Genomic DNA, 17,490 nt, shown 5'->3' on the forward strand with positions numbered 1-17,490 from the left:
GGAGGGGCAGATCAAGGTCCCTGTGATGAGGGAGGGAGTGGGACTGGAGCAGGCACTGCCCAGCCAGGGCAGTGTGGAACATGGGATGGAGCTGTGGCTCATCCAGGGGGTGCAGGGAGGGGAGGCAGCTCTTACTGCTGCATGAACCCCAGGAGGGTATGGGGGGGCATGCGCCCCTGGATCTGTGCAGGGTGGAGTGGGCTGCCACTTCAAGCTAGGACTGGGCTGTGCTGGGCTCTTCCCAGTGGGGGCTGGGCCAGGCTGCACTCAGGGTGCAGCAGACAGTGGCGCTGGGAGGGGGAGGCTTGAGGGGGCTATGACAAATTTTTGGGGTGGCTGCAGCCCTCCATGTAGCCCCACTCCCATCACCACCACCACCTGCCCTGAGCACAGCCTGGCCCAGCACCCACCAGGAAGAGCCCAGCTCAGCCCCAGCCTGCAGTGGCAGCCTACCCTGTCCTACATAGATCATGGGGCACATGTCCCCTGTGCCCTCCCGGGGTGCATGCAGTGGCAGGAGCTGCCCTCCCTTCCCTGTGCCCCTTGGACAAGCCATGGCTCCATCCCATGCCCTGCCCCACCTTGGCTGGACAGTCCCTGCTCCAGACCCACTCCCTCCCTCACCACAGGGACTTTGATCTGCCCCCTCCCCCCGCACGCCTCTTCCCTTTTCTCCCCTTCCACCACAACAGACTTACTAGCTGGACACTGTTCTTCAAGCTGCCAGGCTGCGTATAGGAAATCAGATTGGGATCAGTCGATATGCCTCCTTAAAAATCAGCTGTTGATACTGGCCCCAAAAATCTCTATTGGTGCACTCCTAAATACAGCCTTTCTCTTTGCATTGCATTCTCTTTCTCTTACCTGCTTCACTGATATTAGAACCCCCTCATAGTCAGGAGTAAACTAAGGAATCCTGGAAGAGTGAAAATTTGAGGGCCAAATTCTCTCAGTTATACATCATTCTAAAATAACTCCAATGAATTCTATGAAATAAGATGTACAAAGACATAACTGAGAAGAAAAACTGGCCCGTGATAGTTACTTACCTTATTCCTTATTCCTATAAGCTGTGAGCAAAATCCTGAATTTCTTATTAAGGTCTGTGAGAGTTTTGCCTCCATAAACACTGATTCCATGATTTGGCCTTGTATTTTAAAATTGTCACTTGCTACTATAGACAAATTTTGCTGGCAAGCAAATGTAAACCCCATTCATAACCTTAACCAAGGAGGTCAGTAGTCTCAAATGAGTATTCCAGGTAAGTCCTTTGGCTATGCAAAAATCTATTTTGCTTTTTAAAAACAAAAAACCCCTCAGCTATAACACCGTATCTGGAATCCGTTTGCCTACTTTTGTCAAAAAATGAAGATTATATTAAAAAAATCTTGTTTCAAGCTGCCTTAAATATGATTATCGATTTGCTGGAACTTTTATTTAATTGTTCACTAAGAAATAGATATTCTATGTGCAGTGCTGTCTTGATAACATCTTATGATTAAATAACCAAATATGTTAAGAAAAGAAATAGCTAATGTTTGGTTTTCTAAGTTTAAGTTGACTAAGGTATTGGTATTTATTACTAACTTCCTGCTGACATAAATTATTTTCAGCAACTTGATATTTTTCTTATTAAAAGGTAGATATTCTGCTTAACCATAATATGGACTGTAATTGAAATTGTATGTTCACTTGGAATAGAATGTCCAACTGACTTGTTCTAATGCTAAAATTAGAGGGCCACATTTTTATTCTATGATTGAACAGATAACTATCTTCCATACTATCTGACCTTACAACAGGAATACTGAGAAATCATCTGGGTTGAGAATAGGTGTTTTATTTTGAATAACATATTCGTTCTAGGTGCATGCTTCTAAAGTTGAATAGCAAAGGTCAAAGATAAGAAAACAAATGCCGCTAGGGGCCTATTTGAGACTCCACCTGCCAGATTTGAAACTTCTCCATCTATTGTTTTATTTGTAATGCTTCTGATTGTCATACTTTAAAGGGCATGGGTTATAAATTTTGTTCAGTTTTTGCTCACAAATTGTCATGAATTTAAGGGCCAAGTCTAATTTTTAAATATAAAAGAGGTCCCCTCAGCAGAGATGCAGGTCCCCTCAGCAGAGATGCAATTCTAGCATGCATTACTCTATCTTGATTTGTATGGCCTGTACATGTTGACCTTTGTAGTCTCTGTAGATCACACCTGCATAGTGAAGATGATGACAGTCAGAGTCAGTATTGTAGAACTCCCTGGGCCACACTGGCCACTCTGCTACAAGGAAAAGGTTTTACATTGCTTTGAAAATAGTGGTATAGAACTGAAGTTCACATGCATCTTGTCAGATTAGTAGCTTAATTTGCAATGGCTTCTCTATTATAAAAGCTGCTTCCAATTTTTAGGTGGCTTGTATTTTTTTTTAAGCTTTAAAATCTGAAGAGGATGACTACTATATTAATGGTGCCTGGACTATTGACTGGCCTAGAAAGTTTGATGTTGCTGGGACAGCTTTCCATTACAAGAGACCAACAGATGAACCTGAATCTTTGGAAGCTTTAGGCCCCACGTCAGAAAATCTGATAGTCATGGTAAAGTTGCAGTTCATATCTTTCTGAACTCTAAACTATGCATTTGTGTTCCAGATGTCTTGGGGCCATGAACTGAGTAAAACTGAGTAAAAATACGTGGCCAATTTGGTGCGGGGGGCTTTGGATACAGATGGGTTAGCTATGGTGGTGAAAAAGAGGACAAAAGCAATGAACTAATTTATTTCCATGATGCTGTAAGAAGTGTAAATAAGGATTCTCATCTAGTCTAGTGTGTTTCATGGGTCCTCAGAGCAATAGTAACATAAATTTACCTGCGCCCAGTTCTGGGCACTGCACTTCAAGAGGGATGTGGCTAGCATTGAGAGGGTCCAGAGGAGGGCTTGCATGGTCAAGGGGCAGCGGGGCAGGCCCTGTGAGGAGAGACTAAAGGGTCTGAACCTATTCAGCCTCCACAAGAGAAGGCTGAGAGGGGATCTGGTGGTGGTTTACAAACTCACCAGGGGGAACCAGTGAGAATTGGGGGAGGCTCTGTTCCCCTGGGCACCACCCAGGGGTACTAGGAATAAAGGCCACAAATTGTTAGAGAGAAGGTTCAGGCTGGACATCAGGAAACATTACTTTACAGTCAGAGTTGCCAGGCTCTGGAATGGGCTCCCAAGTGAGGTGGTGCTCTCTCCTACCTTGGAGTCTTCAAGAGGAGGCTGGACAGATATATATATGGCTGGGGTGATATGATTTGGCTGGGGTGATATGACTGCGGCACCCGTTCCTGCCCAGGGCAGGGGGTCGGACCTGATGATCTGTTTAGGTCCCTTCTGACCCTAAGCACTATGAAACTATGAAATTGTGAACTAGATTTATGGTTTGCCCATACCTTATGCTGAAGCATCAATGTATAAGGTGAGATAATTGTACTGGAGTGGGTGCTCTTACCTGTGTGGAGTAGCTTCTTCTTCCATCACTAGCCCTGTAAATTTCAACAGGTTTAAACATGTTATGAGTGTGTAGTGTTCTGCAAAGTGAGTAAGACTATAGTAATTTGCGTGGATTTTTTAAATAAATTATTTTGCTTTGAGTAGAATTCTTTTTTATGCTGCCTGCTGCATATCTGCTTTTCTCAGCTGCTCAACACTACTGACTTCCCTACTGAAAGTTTTCCACACTTTTGTCCCTTATAGAGCTACTGATACCTTAACCAACTGTAACTGAAGGCAAGACAGAGTAAAAATATCTCTGAGAGTCATGTTAATATGTATGGTAAATGCTAGTGGCAGTAATAAGATGTTGTCATGTTGGTGATTCAGGGCTTGTTTGTTTTCCAGTACTGTGTTGGGCAGGTGGTATGAGGATATATTGCAAACAACAAGAATTAGTGATGATTCTGCGTAGTTCCATGTTGGGATCTGTGATGAACCGCCTGCAGCAGGAGCTTTCCTTCCCTTTCAGGGCATCAGTCTGTGCTTGCCCATCTGCCTAACTAGACCTAGGAAGTCATGGGAATGCTTCCATACTTTCTGCACCTTCATGGCACCTAAAGCTATTGTTGATAATAAATTGAATTATCATTTTTGTTGTTACAGTAATGCCTAAGATATAACCAGGTGAGATCCTTGTTAGCTCCCTAGTCACTTTGTGGATACTTCCCTGTACAGTAACTCAGTATGGAGGATGGAAAACGGTTTTTAAACAGTTGTACAGTCACCTACAATATGGTCTTTTGTTATTTTGGGCCTTGAGAAAGTCATGAAGTACACAGGAAGTTTATGAGAACTGCATGATTGGAAGTGTTGATATATTAAAAAGCAATGAAAATTTACAATTTCTGTCCTTAAGGGAAATTTTGAAAAAGAAAATCTCACTTAATGAAAAATCTCACTAAAAGAGAAAAAACTGTGTGTGTGTTTAAAAAGTTAGTTGAGATTTCTTTTGGCAATACCTGAATGAACTATTGTGGCATTTTTACTACTTTCTCTCTGTTTACAATATATAACACACACTCAGATTAAAAATATCATTTTAGTTGCTCTCTGCTTGCCTGTTTTAATGGGATAACCAGTTCTTTTCAACTGCAGATTTTACTACAGGAACAGAATTTGGGGCTAAGGTATAAATTTAATGTTCCCATCTCTCGCACTGGAAGTGGAGACAATGAAGTTGGCTTTGCATGGAATCACCTGCCCTGGTCAGAATGTTCTGCCACGTGTGCTGGAGGTAAGAGATGTACCAGACAACCAATCTGAAGGGTAAGCTGGATTGCATAACACGCTTAGCTGCATCTTTGTTTCAGTAACTAATTGAAAACATTTTTTTCAGATCTTCATCAAGCTTTAAGTTGGTGAAAGAAAATATTTTGATTATCATATGTTTTCAACCTCATGTAATTTTTGTGGATTTTTAAAATTAAAACAGTACATTCTGGCACAGTGAGTTTCTGTCTGCAGATGCTTTCCCTGAGATTCTCTTGAAGCTAAGATGTTTGCTTTTCACAGAAGCTTTCTTTATAAAGGACATCTGATGATTTAAGAAATGAAATGAACAAGAATCAGAAGGCAAATAGAAGGCATCTGTAACAAAGGGATTGGTGTATGCGTGCTTCATGTGATCCTAGCCAGGACCTCCTATCCTCCAGCTACCAAAACAAAGCATGCATACTGGTAGCCCTTCTCTAGCTGATAGTTCACAGTTGGATGATATTTCCCAGGCCATAGCAGTATCTGAGGACTGTTTTCTATTGGCAGTGGTGGGGGATATTTGGGTGGTCCCAGGTGATTTCATCATGGGTGCCTTTTGCCCACAATTTATGGTATTCCTAATCATCCTCCCTCTAGTGGCCACCAATGCAATTCTTTACCTCTGACTGGGACAGCAGGACAGTTGGCTTCCTTCAAAGCCAACAAGATTGCTGCTGCATGGACTGGTGAGTATAAGTGCCCTGTAAGCAATATATTTCTTCTCTCTGGAGACTAAATATCTGGCCTCCACAAGACACATTGATTTAAAAGGAATGAGACCTTTAAATCCATCCGTGGACTTTGGTTTTCTACTATGTAGTTCCTTTTCTGTAAAATATCTTTAAGGAAAACTAAGGGAACTTAAGGGAAATTAAGGGAAACTAATACTTTGTAAAGATTAAAAGTAATTAATTCCAAGTATTCGTTTGTTTCTTTCTTACTGATGGAGATGATAGGGCTTAGGGGTTTTTTCCTCATAATATCCTTTTGTTGCATCCCAAAGTGGCCCTTATTATTCATTTTGCAGTTAAATGCCAACTTTATGTTTGTGCTTTTGTACAAGACTCAAAAGAAGATAAATTTCCTCTTCAGTGGAGCTAAAGAGAAATTTGTTTGAAATTAAAAATACATGGGGAAACCTAGGCAAGGTACTTAGATTTTTTTGTTTGTTGTAGTTTTTTTGTTGTGTAGTACATTAGTGAGCATTGTAGAATAATTACATTTTAAACAGGAAGTTGAAAGAAAGAGGTGGACGCAGGAAGAGTTCATTAGGATAGAAAGGTAAATCCAAGAATAAGGAGGCTACAAGTAATGAACTCCCACATCTATGGCAGGGATGAAATCTTGGCAGAACTTGAACTGATTTTAATAGAGTGAAGATTTCCCTCATGACTCTCTTGTCATGCAAACTATTATGAACTATTCTATGTCAGAAATACAGAACTATCCTGAAGCAAGAGATTGGCACAGATAATTAAGCCAAATGTATGAAAGACTAAAAGGTGATTACATTCGAACTGTTTTTGTAAACTTTACCCAGCATGAAAATTCATTTGTAAGCAGTTCATGGTAGCTAAAATGAGACCCTTTTTTCTCCTTTCTTTCAGCTTAATGTGCAAAAATACTGTGGTGTTTGGCAGAGGCCAACTTGTACCTGTCACTTTAAAAGGTTTAAGCAGGCTGTGGAGCAGCTGGCAGGTGCAGTTAGGCCCAATTAGGCAGTCACATGACTGCATTCCAGATTGGATGAGGCATCCAGAGTATAAGCCCAGGCCATAGGAGCTGAGCTGGCAGTTACATCCAGGGAGCCAGTGGAGCAATATCACATAGCCTGAGGAGAGTAGCTCCCAGAATACCTGGAGGTTAGGGTAGGAACTATGGGGATGGAGGAGGTTCCTGTTAGCCCTGGGTTGGCACAGGGCCCAGGTCCACTGGGTGGGGCCTGAAACAGGGGCTGAGGCTTGCTGAGTGGGACCTGAGGCCCAAGGACTGTAAAGACCAGTGGCCCCAGTGTGGGGCAGAGTACTGGCCCTATGAGGGGCAGAGTAGCGGCCCAGAGAGGGGCTAGAGGCTGAGTTCAGCCCAGTGTGGGGCAGAAAGCTAGAGGCCACATTGAAACGGCCTGTGGGTGGCCTGAAGGACTGAGCATAGGCCGGCCGGAGTGTGTAAGTAATGTAGCCCAAAGGACCATGTAGAGTAGGGCAGGGGTGGGACCTGAAGGATTGCACGGAGTAGGGAAGAAGGGTGAGGGCCAGGAGTGGGTGGAGTGATTGAGGCCTGGCAAAGGGCAGAGTGTTAGAGACCCAGCAAGGGCCAGAATTTATCCCGGCAAGGGGCCAGAGTTGTCAGCAGTTTGGATGCCATCTGTGAGGTGTGGGTCATGGTGTAGAGGTGGTTCTGAGCCATGTATTTGGCCCAGTACACCAGGGCCACAACTGGGGCAGCCTCCTGCTTTAACAACAGGGTGGACTGACCTGGGCAGGGGCGGGCCAGTGACATGAGTGGCCCGAGGGTGGAGCTTGTAGTCACTCTGCTGTCACATGGTGATTGATTTTTTTTTTAAAGAAGGAAAATAAGGCCTGTTCAGGAAATCTTTGTTTCATTGTAGCTATTATCATGTAAAACGTCTTTTTTCATATATCAAAAGAAGAGAGATTCACAAAGCTTAGTTAGGGAAAAATAGAATGAGGTAAGAGACAGTTTCTTTAAAAATATGTTAATTAAAATAAGAAGGGTAGAAAAATTCTAGAAATACATCTACTGTTTGGCTTTTCTTATTTCTATAGGATATCTTTCATATATGACTACCAGCTACTGCAGTTTTACCTATTCAAATGCTATCTTTTCATTCAACCTACGTGAGAGATTAGCAAAACTTTTCTAATGCAAGTATTGATGACTAAAAGTTTAAAAATCATGGTAATAAATAAGGAAAAAAACATCAGTGGGGAAATTGGTAGCTGGGCTACTTTTATCTTTTAGGGGTTTTAAAATATTTTTTATTAAATACAATGCTGATTTTTAAGGTGACATAGGGTAGAAGTTTTCAAATTTTCCTAACTGGCTGTTACTGTCCTCTTATAAGATGCAGGTCATAAAGGCTAGGTACAGACTGTCAAAAAGCCTGAGGCTGAATCGATTCAGTCTTTTCAGGTTAGTCTAAGGTGCACAGATTAAATTGAAACAGAAGTGAGCAGACATTTACCTTTTGATTCAGGAAATGCAGCCACATGCCTGCAGTGGATCAGGCCAGAAATGAAGGGACGCTGGAGCACAGATCTCTGGCTGTGTATTCACTTCCTCTTCCTACTGCCCCCAAGGTTTCTGGGATTTGCAGTTCAGAATTACAGCAGCAGGACTCTGCAGGTCTGCTCATCACTTCCTCTTTCTGCTTCCAGGTGCCCCTGGTATTTGTAGTCCACAGTTGCAGCCAGCACTAAGTTTGAGCAGGGATAGGTGTGTTTAACTCCTCTCCCTGGCCCCAACCAGAGGTTGCCGTGGGGGGGGGGCAGTCTTCCCCCTGTAGACTGGGCTGTATCCCCCTGTGGGCTTGCCCACCCCCATCCCATTATCAGCCAGCCCTCACTACTCCAGCTAGGGAGCAGAGGCATGGGGCCAGCCCTGCTCTTTGGAGCAGATAGCACAGCACAGCCCAGGGCTACAAAGCATGCTGGGATGCTGGGGGACTGTGATTTAACTTGAACCAGGAAGGGGTCTAGGACAGAAGTTTCATAAACTGGTTTGACCCAAATCAGTAAAGTTTGGTATTACATTCAACCAGATTTATCTTAAACCAGTTTCAGCCATTTTGAAACTGATTTATGTACACTGAGCTTCTGTTCTGTTACAGGTTTAAATCAGGTTCTGATCACTTAAATCAGTTTATGTGTAACTTCTGTCCCTAGCCAAATACTGAAGGCCAGAACGTATTCTACCTATAAGGCACACAAGTGGACTTGGGTACCAAAGCATTATCCTATTCCACCCTGCTTAAGTCATGGAAAAACCATTAATACAAAAAGTGGCTAAGTCTTCCTTCCTTGCCTTTTTGTGACTCAATCTAAAAGAATGTGATGGTATATTACAAAAGTAGACACATTAATGCATTTTTATGGACTTTAGCAGAATAGAATCTAATTGCCTTTAAGTGCCTAAGTCCATTTAGGTACCCAAGAGATGGAATAGGATCTGGTGCTACATGTTTCACAATATGCATTCCATCCTGATTCAGGAACATTGTAATCATGGGGCTCTGCCTCCCCTACATCCACCCTTACCACACCCTGGATGTTGGTTCTGATTGATTTCTTCAGGGGACAGACCCCTTCTGGCCAAAGTAGGGTTACTCAAAGATGGCCAGGGGCCAGGAAAAACTCATAGTCTGGTGCTTGGTACTCAAACTCCCGGGGGGGGGGAAGGGGTACTGTGCTAGATCTTATCTCCGGCAGTCCCTAGCAGCCAATTAGCAGCCAAGGCAGTTAACAGCCAAAAGGAGAGTTCATGTTTCAGTGTCCCCAAAAGTGAGGCCTTAGATCAGTATCAAGGCAAGTATCTTATTGGTGCACTTTGCCTTACCTATCACTTTAAGTCAGAGCCTTTGTTGTTCCTGCCCAAAAATCAGGCAGTCAAATTAAATCCAAATCAAGAACAAGGAAAAGAAAAAAAGAAAATAACAGTCCCTTTGGGGCCCTATGACACCACACTTCACTCTTCAAGGGATTGGCCCTCTGGATCTCCCTCCACCTCCCTGGCACCTACTTGGCAGTAGCTTTGACCAGATTCAGGCACACGACCTCCATGCTCCAGCAGTGAGCTTCCCTCTGCAGTGGCCCTCCCACCACCCATACCTCTTGTTGAGTACCTCTGTACTACAGATGGCTATAGGCAGGCACTGGCAGGAGAGTCCATGATATCTCTGCTTCCTGGACACTGATGTCTCTCCCAGGCTGCCCCTCTCCAGGGCTGGAAGTACCTGTCTGTACTCACCGGTTGTCAATCCTTGGGGAGCATTGACTCCAGAAACGTGGTGTGCTGCCATGGTGATTCTTTCCTCTCCTGAGGTAAGTACAGGGGGATTATTCTCCCCCTGGACTTCCCTCCAGCCCCAAGGCCTTCCTTGTCACAACTTCTGACACCCATCTGGCCAAACTGAAAGTTGCCAGCCAGGGCACTCCAGCAGCAAAATAGACCATATCTTTGAAAGACCGACCTAGATTCCCCACAGCAACCTACTCTAATATATATATACAGGTTTCCCTCACTTTATGCGGGTTATGTATGGATTTGCTCTTATGCGATGACCCTTTTTATACCAAGAATTTGCTTTATGCAAGGTAAATTCACTCTTATGCGATCGGTGTGGTGGAAGCCCACAGTCAGCTGCTTTGTGCAGTGCATTGTGGGAGTGATACACACCAAAATATAGTCTTCTGTGTGGATCTGTGCTCCTCGCTCGTTGTCTGTGACGTGTTTCTGTAGTTGCCATCCCCATTATGGTAACATTCATCACCACCCTGTGCTTGTGTGTACTGTTTGCTGTTGGTGAGTACCAAAATTGTCCTGTAAAAGTGGTAGAAATGGGCCTGGGGGTCAATATAGTCAAGGTCTTGGAACGTATCCTTATTTGCTACATTGTAAAGCGAGTTCCCTTTATGCGAATTTGAGTTGTGTGCCGTTTTCCAGGAACACATGGACAGCATAAAGCGAAGGAAACTTGTATTAAAAACCCCCCACTGACCACATACTCTTGGTTGTCATGTACCATCCCACACTTGAACTTATTAAGAAAGATCATCAAACAACTACAGCCCATACCTGAAATGGACTGTTCCTTGAGAAAAATAATCTGAACACTCTCACTCCTGACCTTCAAACAGCCCTTCAGCTTACCCAACTCATCATTAGAAGTAAACTCCCTGCAAGTAAACAGGTACCTAGTGGGATGCAGCCATTCCTTAACAATAAAAGGCATACAAAACCTGTCAGCATATCTCTACTGCCACAACAATCAATAATTCCCTCAAACAAAACCATCAGAATCTACAGATCATACACATTTATTGTAGAATGTGGATTACCTCTTTCAGTGCAACAAATGCTCTCATGGAAACCATGTGAGTGAAATCAGACAAAAAACTATACACCAGAATGAATAACCACTGAAAAAAAAAGATAAAGCAGAGAGATAGAACACATGTAGGAGAACATTTTTCATAGAAAAATCACCCCCTGCCTGACCTCACAGTTCTAGTGGTCAATAGAAATCTCTCCATCACCTTCACAAGACAAGCATGGGAATGCAAATTCATCAGTGTATGGGATGCTAAACACTGGGGACTGAACATGACAATGACATTATGGTCCATTATAATCTTCCTGATACTAACTCCTGTACTTCACAGGTCATAATGACCCTACTTAACAAGCTTTTATTCCATCTGCTTTTTAGCTCAGCTGTGTCTGCTACTGTCTTGGAGGCCTTAGGAAGGATACTGTGATATCCAAAAGCTTACCTATGTCTACACTGACGGTACAGTTGGTTCAATAAAAGATTTCACCCACAAAAATTCTTGTCCTGGAGAACTTGATTCTGGCACAGCAGAGGTGTGTTTAAGTGACGCTAAGCAGTCACTTAAACCAAGCATTACCTAAGGGATCAGTCATTATGTGTTCCTTGTTTTCTTGGTATCTAGAGATCCTGGGGCCTGATTCACAAGAACTCTAGACACCAAGAAAACTATTGAGCACTCACAAGGACAACTGAAGTCAGCAAGAGCCGTTCTTTCAATATTTAACGTGCTGTATAATACCAAGTACCCTGAAAAATCAGGACTCAAGTATCTAAAATTGGGCATCCCAAATGAATGCAAACTTTTGACTTCAATTTCTTTGTTTTTGCCTTCCATCGAAAAAGTGCATTCTTACCAGCCCTCAACTCAAATATTATAAAGATTAATTAATGTTGTTCAAAGCCCTTGAACTTTATAATGATGGGATCCATTTGACAGTTCATGTTAAAATACAGAATTCTGAATTTTTCCAAGGATTTAATAGTGTGCATTTAATAAGGCATAAGGTCACCTGTTTAGAAATGAAGATACAACAATACTGAGTGGCTCCTCATTGTTTGAGCATCATGATTCTGTGCAGTGAATGAGACAAGGAATTTGGAAAAATATTATTTAAATAATATATTTGATTATGTAGAAGATTGTATTATAACATGCATACAGAAAATGGGCAAATTAAGATTGCACAGACATCTTTAATTCTGGCTCTTCCTCACTTTTGGGGAACCTTGATAATGTTCTTTTAATGTAGATTTGTGTAGGCCTCTAAAATCAGTGTTGACCTCCAAAATATCCCTAGCTTAATTACACCATACCCAGAGTTTTTATAACCTCCAAATCCTTTTGTCAGGTGATCCATTAATTACCCTTGTCAGGAGATTAGAATTCTGCTAGCTGATCCTTTTCCAGTTACCAGTTCACTTGACAGAATCAGTTGTTTGGCCAGCATATCCACTGAACTTCTCCAGGAGACTTCCTCAACTATTAATGAGTCTTGATGGTCCACTTACCCACCCCAGGCATACATGTTAGTCCATTGATCACCTATTCCCAACTCTGAGCGTATGTCTTTGGAAAGAAGTGTTACCCTGAGGTCAGGTAAGAAGCAGTATTTAAATAGGCAAACTAAATCACATATAATATTTCATAAAAATAATGCAGATTTCTTCCACATTTTCCTGAGGATGTAGAATATTTATTTGAATGTTGTCTGTGCTCAAACCTATTGAATTTCAAACTTGGGATTGAACTTCACAAAAAATGTGATTCCGATTAATTGTGGTTATTTTTGGAACACTTTTCCCCTTTTGATTGGATAAAAGATGCAGTGCACAAAAATAAAAAATGTGTGGCAAAAGTAGAAAGCTAGCCACACTTTTCCAAGGGTATGTCTACTGCATACTGTGGTGTTGCATAGGGTGTAGATGGGATAAGAATCCAGAATTTTAAGAAACAACTTGAAAGCAAAATTGGGGAACAAGAAATCATCCACAGATTGGATGTTGTTGAGTATGGTCTTAACAGAGACTCTGGATTCTTATACCATTACTGGGCATCTTTACACATACTACAGGGGTGGGGGGAGAGATGCTTTAATTAGAGCAGCTCTCATAGCCGCTCTAATTAAAGCACCTGCATCTCATTTATAGAGTCCCATGCTTCAGAATGGTGGCGGGGTTTAAATGGGTTAAATAAAGCTTGTTCAAGGAGCTTTAGTTGAAGTGCCCCTGCTGCCATTTTAAAGCACGGGGACGCTGAATACAGGCAGTCCTCAGACTTACAACGTAATTGGTTCCTGACAACCGTGTCTTAAGTACAATTGTTGTAACTCGGAACCAGTTTTCCCATAGATACAATGTTATAGATGGTGGATTTGTTACCATGCTGGATACAGCCGCTTCCAGCTGGTAAATCTGTTGTAGTAGGGGAGCGGGCAGATCAATGCCCCTGCAGTGAGGGAGGGATTGGGGCTGGGACTAGGACAGGGGATGGGGCAAGGGCTGCCCAGCCAGAGTGGGGGGGGGGTTGTGGGGAGGGAGTGGGTGGCTCCTGCTGCTGTGGGTTGCTGGTCTGGGAGCTGCTTGTCTGGTGGCTCACCCAGTGGCTCTCACCTCTGCGTGCCACTGGTCCAGGAAGTCATGGGGTGAGGCATGTGCCCCTGAATCTACATGGGATGGGCAGAGCCGGGGCTGCACCAGGCTATGCTCCAGGCCAGTGGTGAAAGGCCCTGGGAGCAGGGTCTATACCCTCCTGCCACTTGCCCAGCCAGGGCGAGGCAGGGAGAAGCCACGGCTCATCCAGGAGGCACAGGGAGGCTGGAGAGTCTTTGGCTGTGTTGCCTATGGACAAGCGGTGTGCAGCAGCTGGAGCTGCCACAGCCTCCCCCCGCCTCCCAGATGAGCTGCAGCTTCACCCCACCCCTCCTCGGCTGGGCAAGTGATGGCAGGGCATGGTGTGGGCATGTGCCCCCGGATCTTTGCGGGGCAGGCAGCAGAGCGGGGCCTATGTGGGGGCTGCAGGTGCCCTAAAAATCCACCGCCCACCTGCAGCACAGCCTGGTACAGCCCTGGCCTCTCCCTACCCATGCAGATCTGGGGGCACACGCTTTCTCCCCCTCTCATGCCCTGCTGCTGCTCACTCAGTCAGGGTGGGGCAGACCCAGGAGGTGCAGGGAGGCTGAGGCAGCTGCACGCCTCTTATCCATAGACAATGCAGTGGCTCCACCCTGCCTCAGCTTGGCAAGCGGCAGGAGGGCATAGCCCCTGCTCCCAGTGCCTTCCACCGCTGGCCTGGAGTACAGCCTGGTGCAGCCCTGGCCCTACCCGTCCCATGCAGATCTGGGGACACATGCCTCCCCCCCATGCCCTCTTGGACCAGCGGTGCACAGTGGTGGGAGCCGCCCCATCCCCTCCCCATGCTCCCCTGCCCAGCTGAGCAGCCCCTGTCCCAGCCCCAATTCCCCCCTTGCTGTGGGGGCATTGATCTGCCATTCTTCCCCCATTCCCCACCACAACAAACTTACCAGCTGGAGGCAGCTGTGTCCAGGGTCATAAAGTCGAAACCACATCAGAACCTTGAAACACTGTCCTAATTTACGAAGGTTGTAAGTGACATTTGTCGTAACTTGAACAGTTGTAAGTTGAGGACTACCTGTACGTAAGATATGGAGGCTGCTGGAGTGTGCTAATTAGCATGCTACAGCAGACTCGATTAACCAAGTCTGCTCTGATGCGCTATAATTACAGCATGTTGGAGCAGCATCCCGGTGTCTAGAAGCACCCAGTTGGACTAGCTTTTATAACCTTTATGTCCCTCAGTGAGTTAACTGTTGTTTATCTATTTTGATGTCTTCAACCCACCTTTGCCTTTCTCAGCAGTAGACCTTACCCTATTCTCCCCCACATCTGTCATATGTATTTAAAACACTTAATTCCTTTATTTAGTACACCTGCTCTCTGCAAGTCAACTCAGCATCTGGCAAAGTAGGCTGTTACCTATGAAAACTTATGCATTCCTGAATGAGTTAATCTCTAAGGTACTACCCTACCCTGGTTTCTGACTGGCCTCAGACACCCATGGCTAACTGCATCTCTCCCCTGATAAGAGTTACAGGGTTTTTTTGCATAAAAATGGGAGAGGTTAGCCTTACTGCCTCATTTAAATTTCTGTTATTGATACTAGTAAAAACTTACCCTTAAACTTGAATTCAAATCAAAACCCAGGGGAAACATACAAGTTAGTGTATCTTCTAAACAGAGATGTTGTGTGCATGCAGTAAAATCTGTGCTTAGCTAGATTTGTAGTAAGAAGCTTTATACATGAAAATGAATAGCTTGTCTAGGTCTGTGAAGCAGATATGCTTGGGCAGAACACGTGCATTGCCTGCCCCCACTACCAGGCACAACAGTGTCTCCATTTTTATTGGGCATCTAACACAATGGGTTCCTGTAAACTGATAGAAGGACAGTCCAAAAAAAATCAAATGCATTAGGTGGGGGTCTCACAAACTATGATGTTGAGGGTGAGATTAATATATGCCATATGTTCTTGCATTAAACACCTTTTCCCCAAAAATCATCCCCCCAAGAATGAGGTGCATGTATTAAGCAAGGAAACTGATTTTTTGCCCAAGATACCTTGTTTTGACTTCTGCTCCACAGTACAGCAGCTTTGACATTACCAGTCAGGCAACTGAGGGAGCCAATTGACTTTAATGGCTCATTGTTTTTCACTCTGTAGGTGTCAATGATTATCTCTCCTTTTTAATGGTCTTGATGTTCCACTAATTAAGATAAGATTGCCCTTTTTAAGGGCAATTTTGCTGTCTGCTAGCTGCTTCTGGGGCTTCTGCTTCACAAATTTGGAGACTTTTCAAATCTTTTTAACATTATAGGGGTTCAGGTTTGGTTAAGCAGGACAGGTAGGGTGAGGGAGCTGAAGGATTAGGGTCTGTCCCTGCTCCATGCAGCCAAAACTGGACAAAAAAATCCATCATGCTTTTTAAGAACAAGGTGTGCTGGAGTGTGTTATGTGTGAGAACATATGGTAAATAGAAACAAGAATAAAGGAGAATGAATGGAAAGCAACAGAATGTGGTATACAAATAGAGCCTTCAAGGAAGGATGAAAATGAGTGAAAAAATAACTAGTAGGAATGGAAAATGGAACCCAAGGATTAAAGAACAGAAATAAAGATGAACTAGAAAGAGAAAAAAGGGAGAACAGCATGAAAAGGAAGCCAAGAGAACATATAGAAGTCCCACAGGAATATGGAAACATAGGGAGATAATGGGAGTAATGGTAGGAAAGATAGGAATAAAGAAATGGCAAATGGAGAAAATGGGAAGGAAAGTACATCCTATTTAGATTATTGAGTTGTAGTTTAATCCTCTTTCTACTTTTTTCTTAAATGATACTTCTTAACTCTCAAATAGGAAGTCTGTGACTTTGTCCAGGGATTTTAGTAAGGGCCATAATTCCTGCCCTAGTGCCTCCCTTGCTCTATGAGGAAGCAATTTGCCTGTAGCCAGTAATATGCAAAGAAATATTTCACAACTTTCCAGCCTTTTTAATTTATCAAGAAGTCAAGTGGAAGCTAAGTAGGAAAGGAAACACAATAAAATTTTCTATCACAATGTGCTGAATATTGCTCTTTAGTTGAGGCATTTCATTACAGATAACCTGAAGGAAAATTGGATTTTTTCACCTGACAGATGAAGTTTTCAATCAACACATTTTTAAAAATGAATAACTGGCTGCTTTCCTTTCATGATAAAATGGTGCCCACTAATTTTCTTCTGTGCTCCCAGAAGAATTGTAAAACTGTCTCTGAACAAATAAAATATACTTGCCCTCATCAAGGAAAATGTAACTTTAGTTCTGTGATGAATATCTTGTGATCTGATGAGTGAGCTCAGAAAGTATGTCTGGGTTAACCAGCATGCACTAGTTTTAGTGATGCAAAACTCACCATGTATTGGTATTGGCATCTTTATAATCAACTGTTGCAATCACAAACCACAATTTTTGGGGGTTGTTTTTAAAAATAGATTTAGCATGTACATGCCTGCAATTTTAATTTAAGAATAAAATGTGCCCCATATAATTTTAAATTTGGCCACTGAAAGTCATGCAGACTATTTGGAAATTGAAATCTGCAAAACATCTCCGAATCTACAGGGAATATGGTCACTAAACCGCTAGTGTTTTATTTTCTATTACACTTGCACTGACCAGTCATGAGGACATTTTATGTCTTTTAGTATATACTATAAATCTGTAGATTTGAAAGCAGTGTTTCTGTCTAACTGGTTGCAATTATTCCCCCATGGGTTTAAATGAACCTGGTTTGCAATGTTTTTCAGATTATTTGAGGAAAAGCCATATACTCAGGGAAGAATTGATTATTTTTAAAGACTCCACAAGGTCCACAGGGCTAAATTAGACCATGTCTGTTACCTAAACCCACAGTATTGACAACTTTCTCCAGTTGTTTGTTGTTGTTCTAAAATTAAAAGTTTAAAAGACAGTATTTTAAGTAGCATTTCAATTCTGTGGCAATGATTTAAACTTTCCTTAATCCATGTCTTCATTTTTGAGTCATAAAATATACTCTGTACTGCAAGGTGCTACTAA

General features: G+C 43.1%; 1 protein-coding gene across 2 annotated transcripts in view; it reads left to right on the forward strand.

Annotated features, from left to right (window-relative positions):
• Positions 1 to 17,490, forward strand: part of ADAMTS6 (ADAM metallopeptidase with thrombospondin type 1 motif 6) — a 352,249-nt gene that overhangs the window by 269,040 nt on the left and 65,719 nt on the right. For both annotated transcript variants that reach the window (XM_019496068.2, XM_059725136.1), the window contains 2 exons: positions 2,432 to 2,595; positions 4,629 to 4,767. In XM_019496068.2, coding sequence (XP_019351613.1) covers positions 2,432 to 2,595; positions 4,629 to 4,767 — 303 coding nt within the window. The remainder of the gene's footprint in view (positions 1 to 2,431; positions 2,596 to 4,628; positions 4,768 to 17,490) is intronic.

Source organism: Alligator mississippiensis, chromosome 3 (genome assembly GCF_030867095.1).
Source record: "Alligator mississippiensis isolate rAllMis1 chromosome 3, rAllMis1, whole genome shotgun sequence".
In the NCBI taxonomy this organism is placed as follows: Eukaryota; Metazoa; Chordata; order Crocodylia; family Alligatoridae; genus Alligator; species Alligator mississippiensis.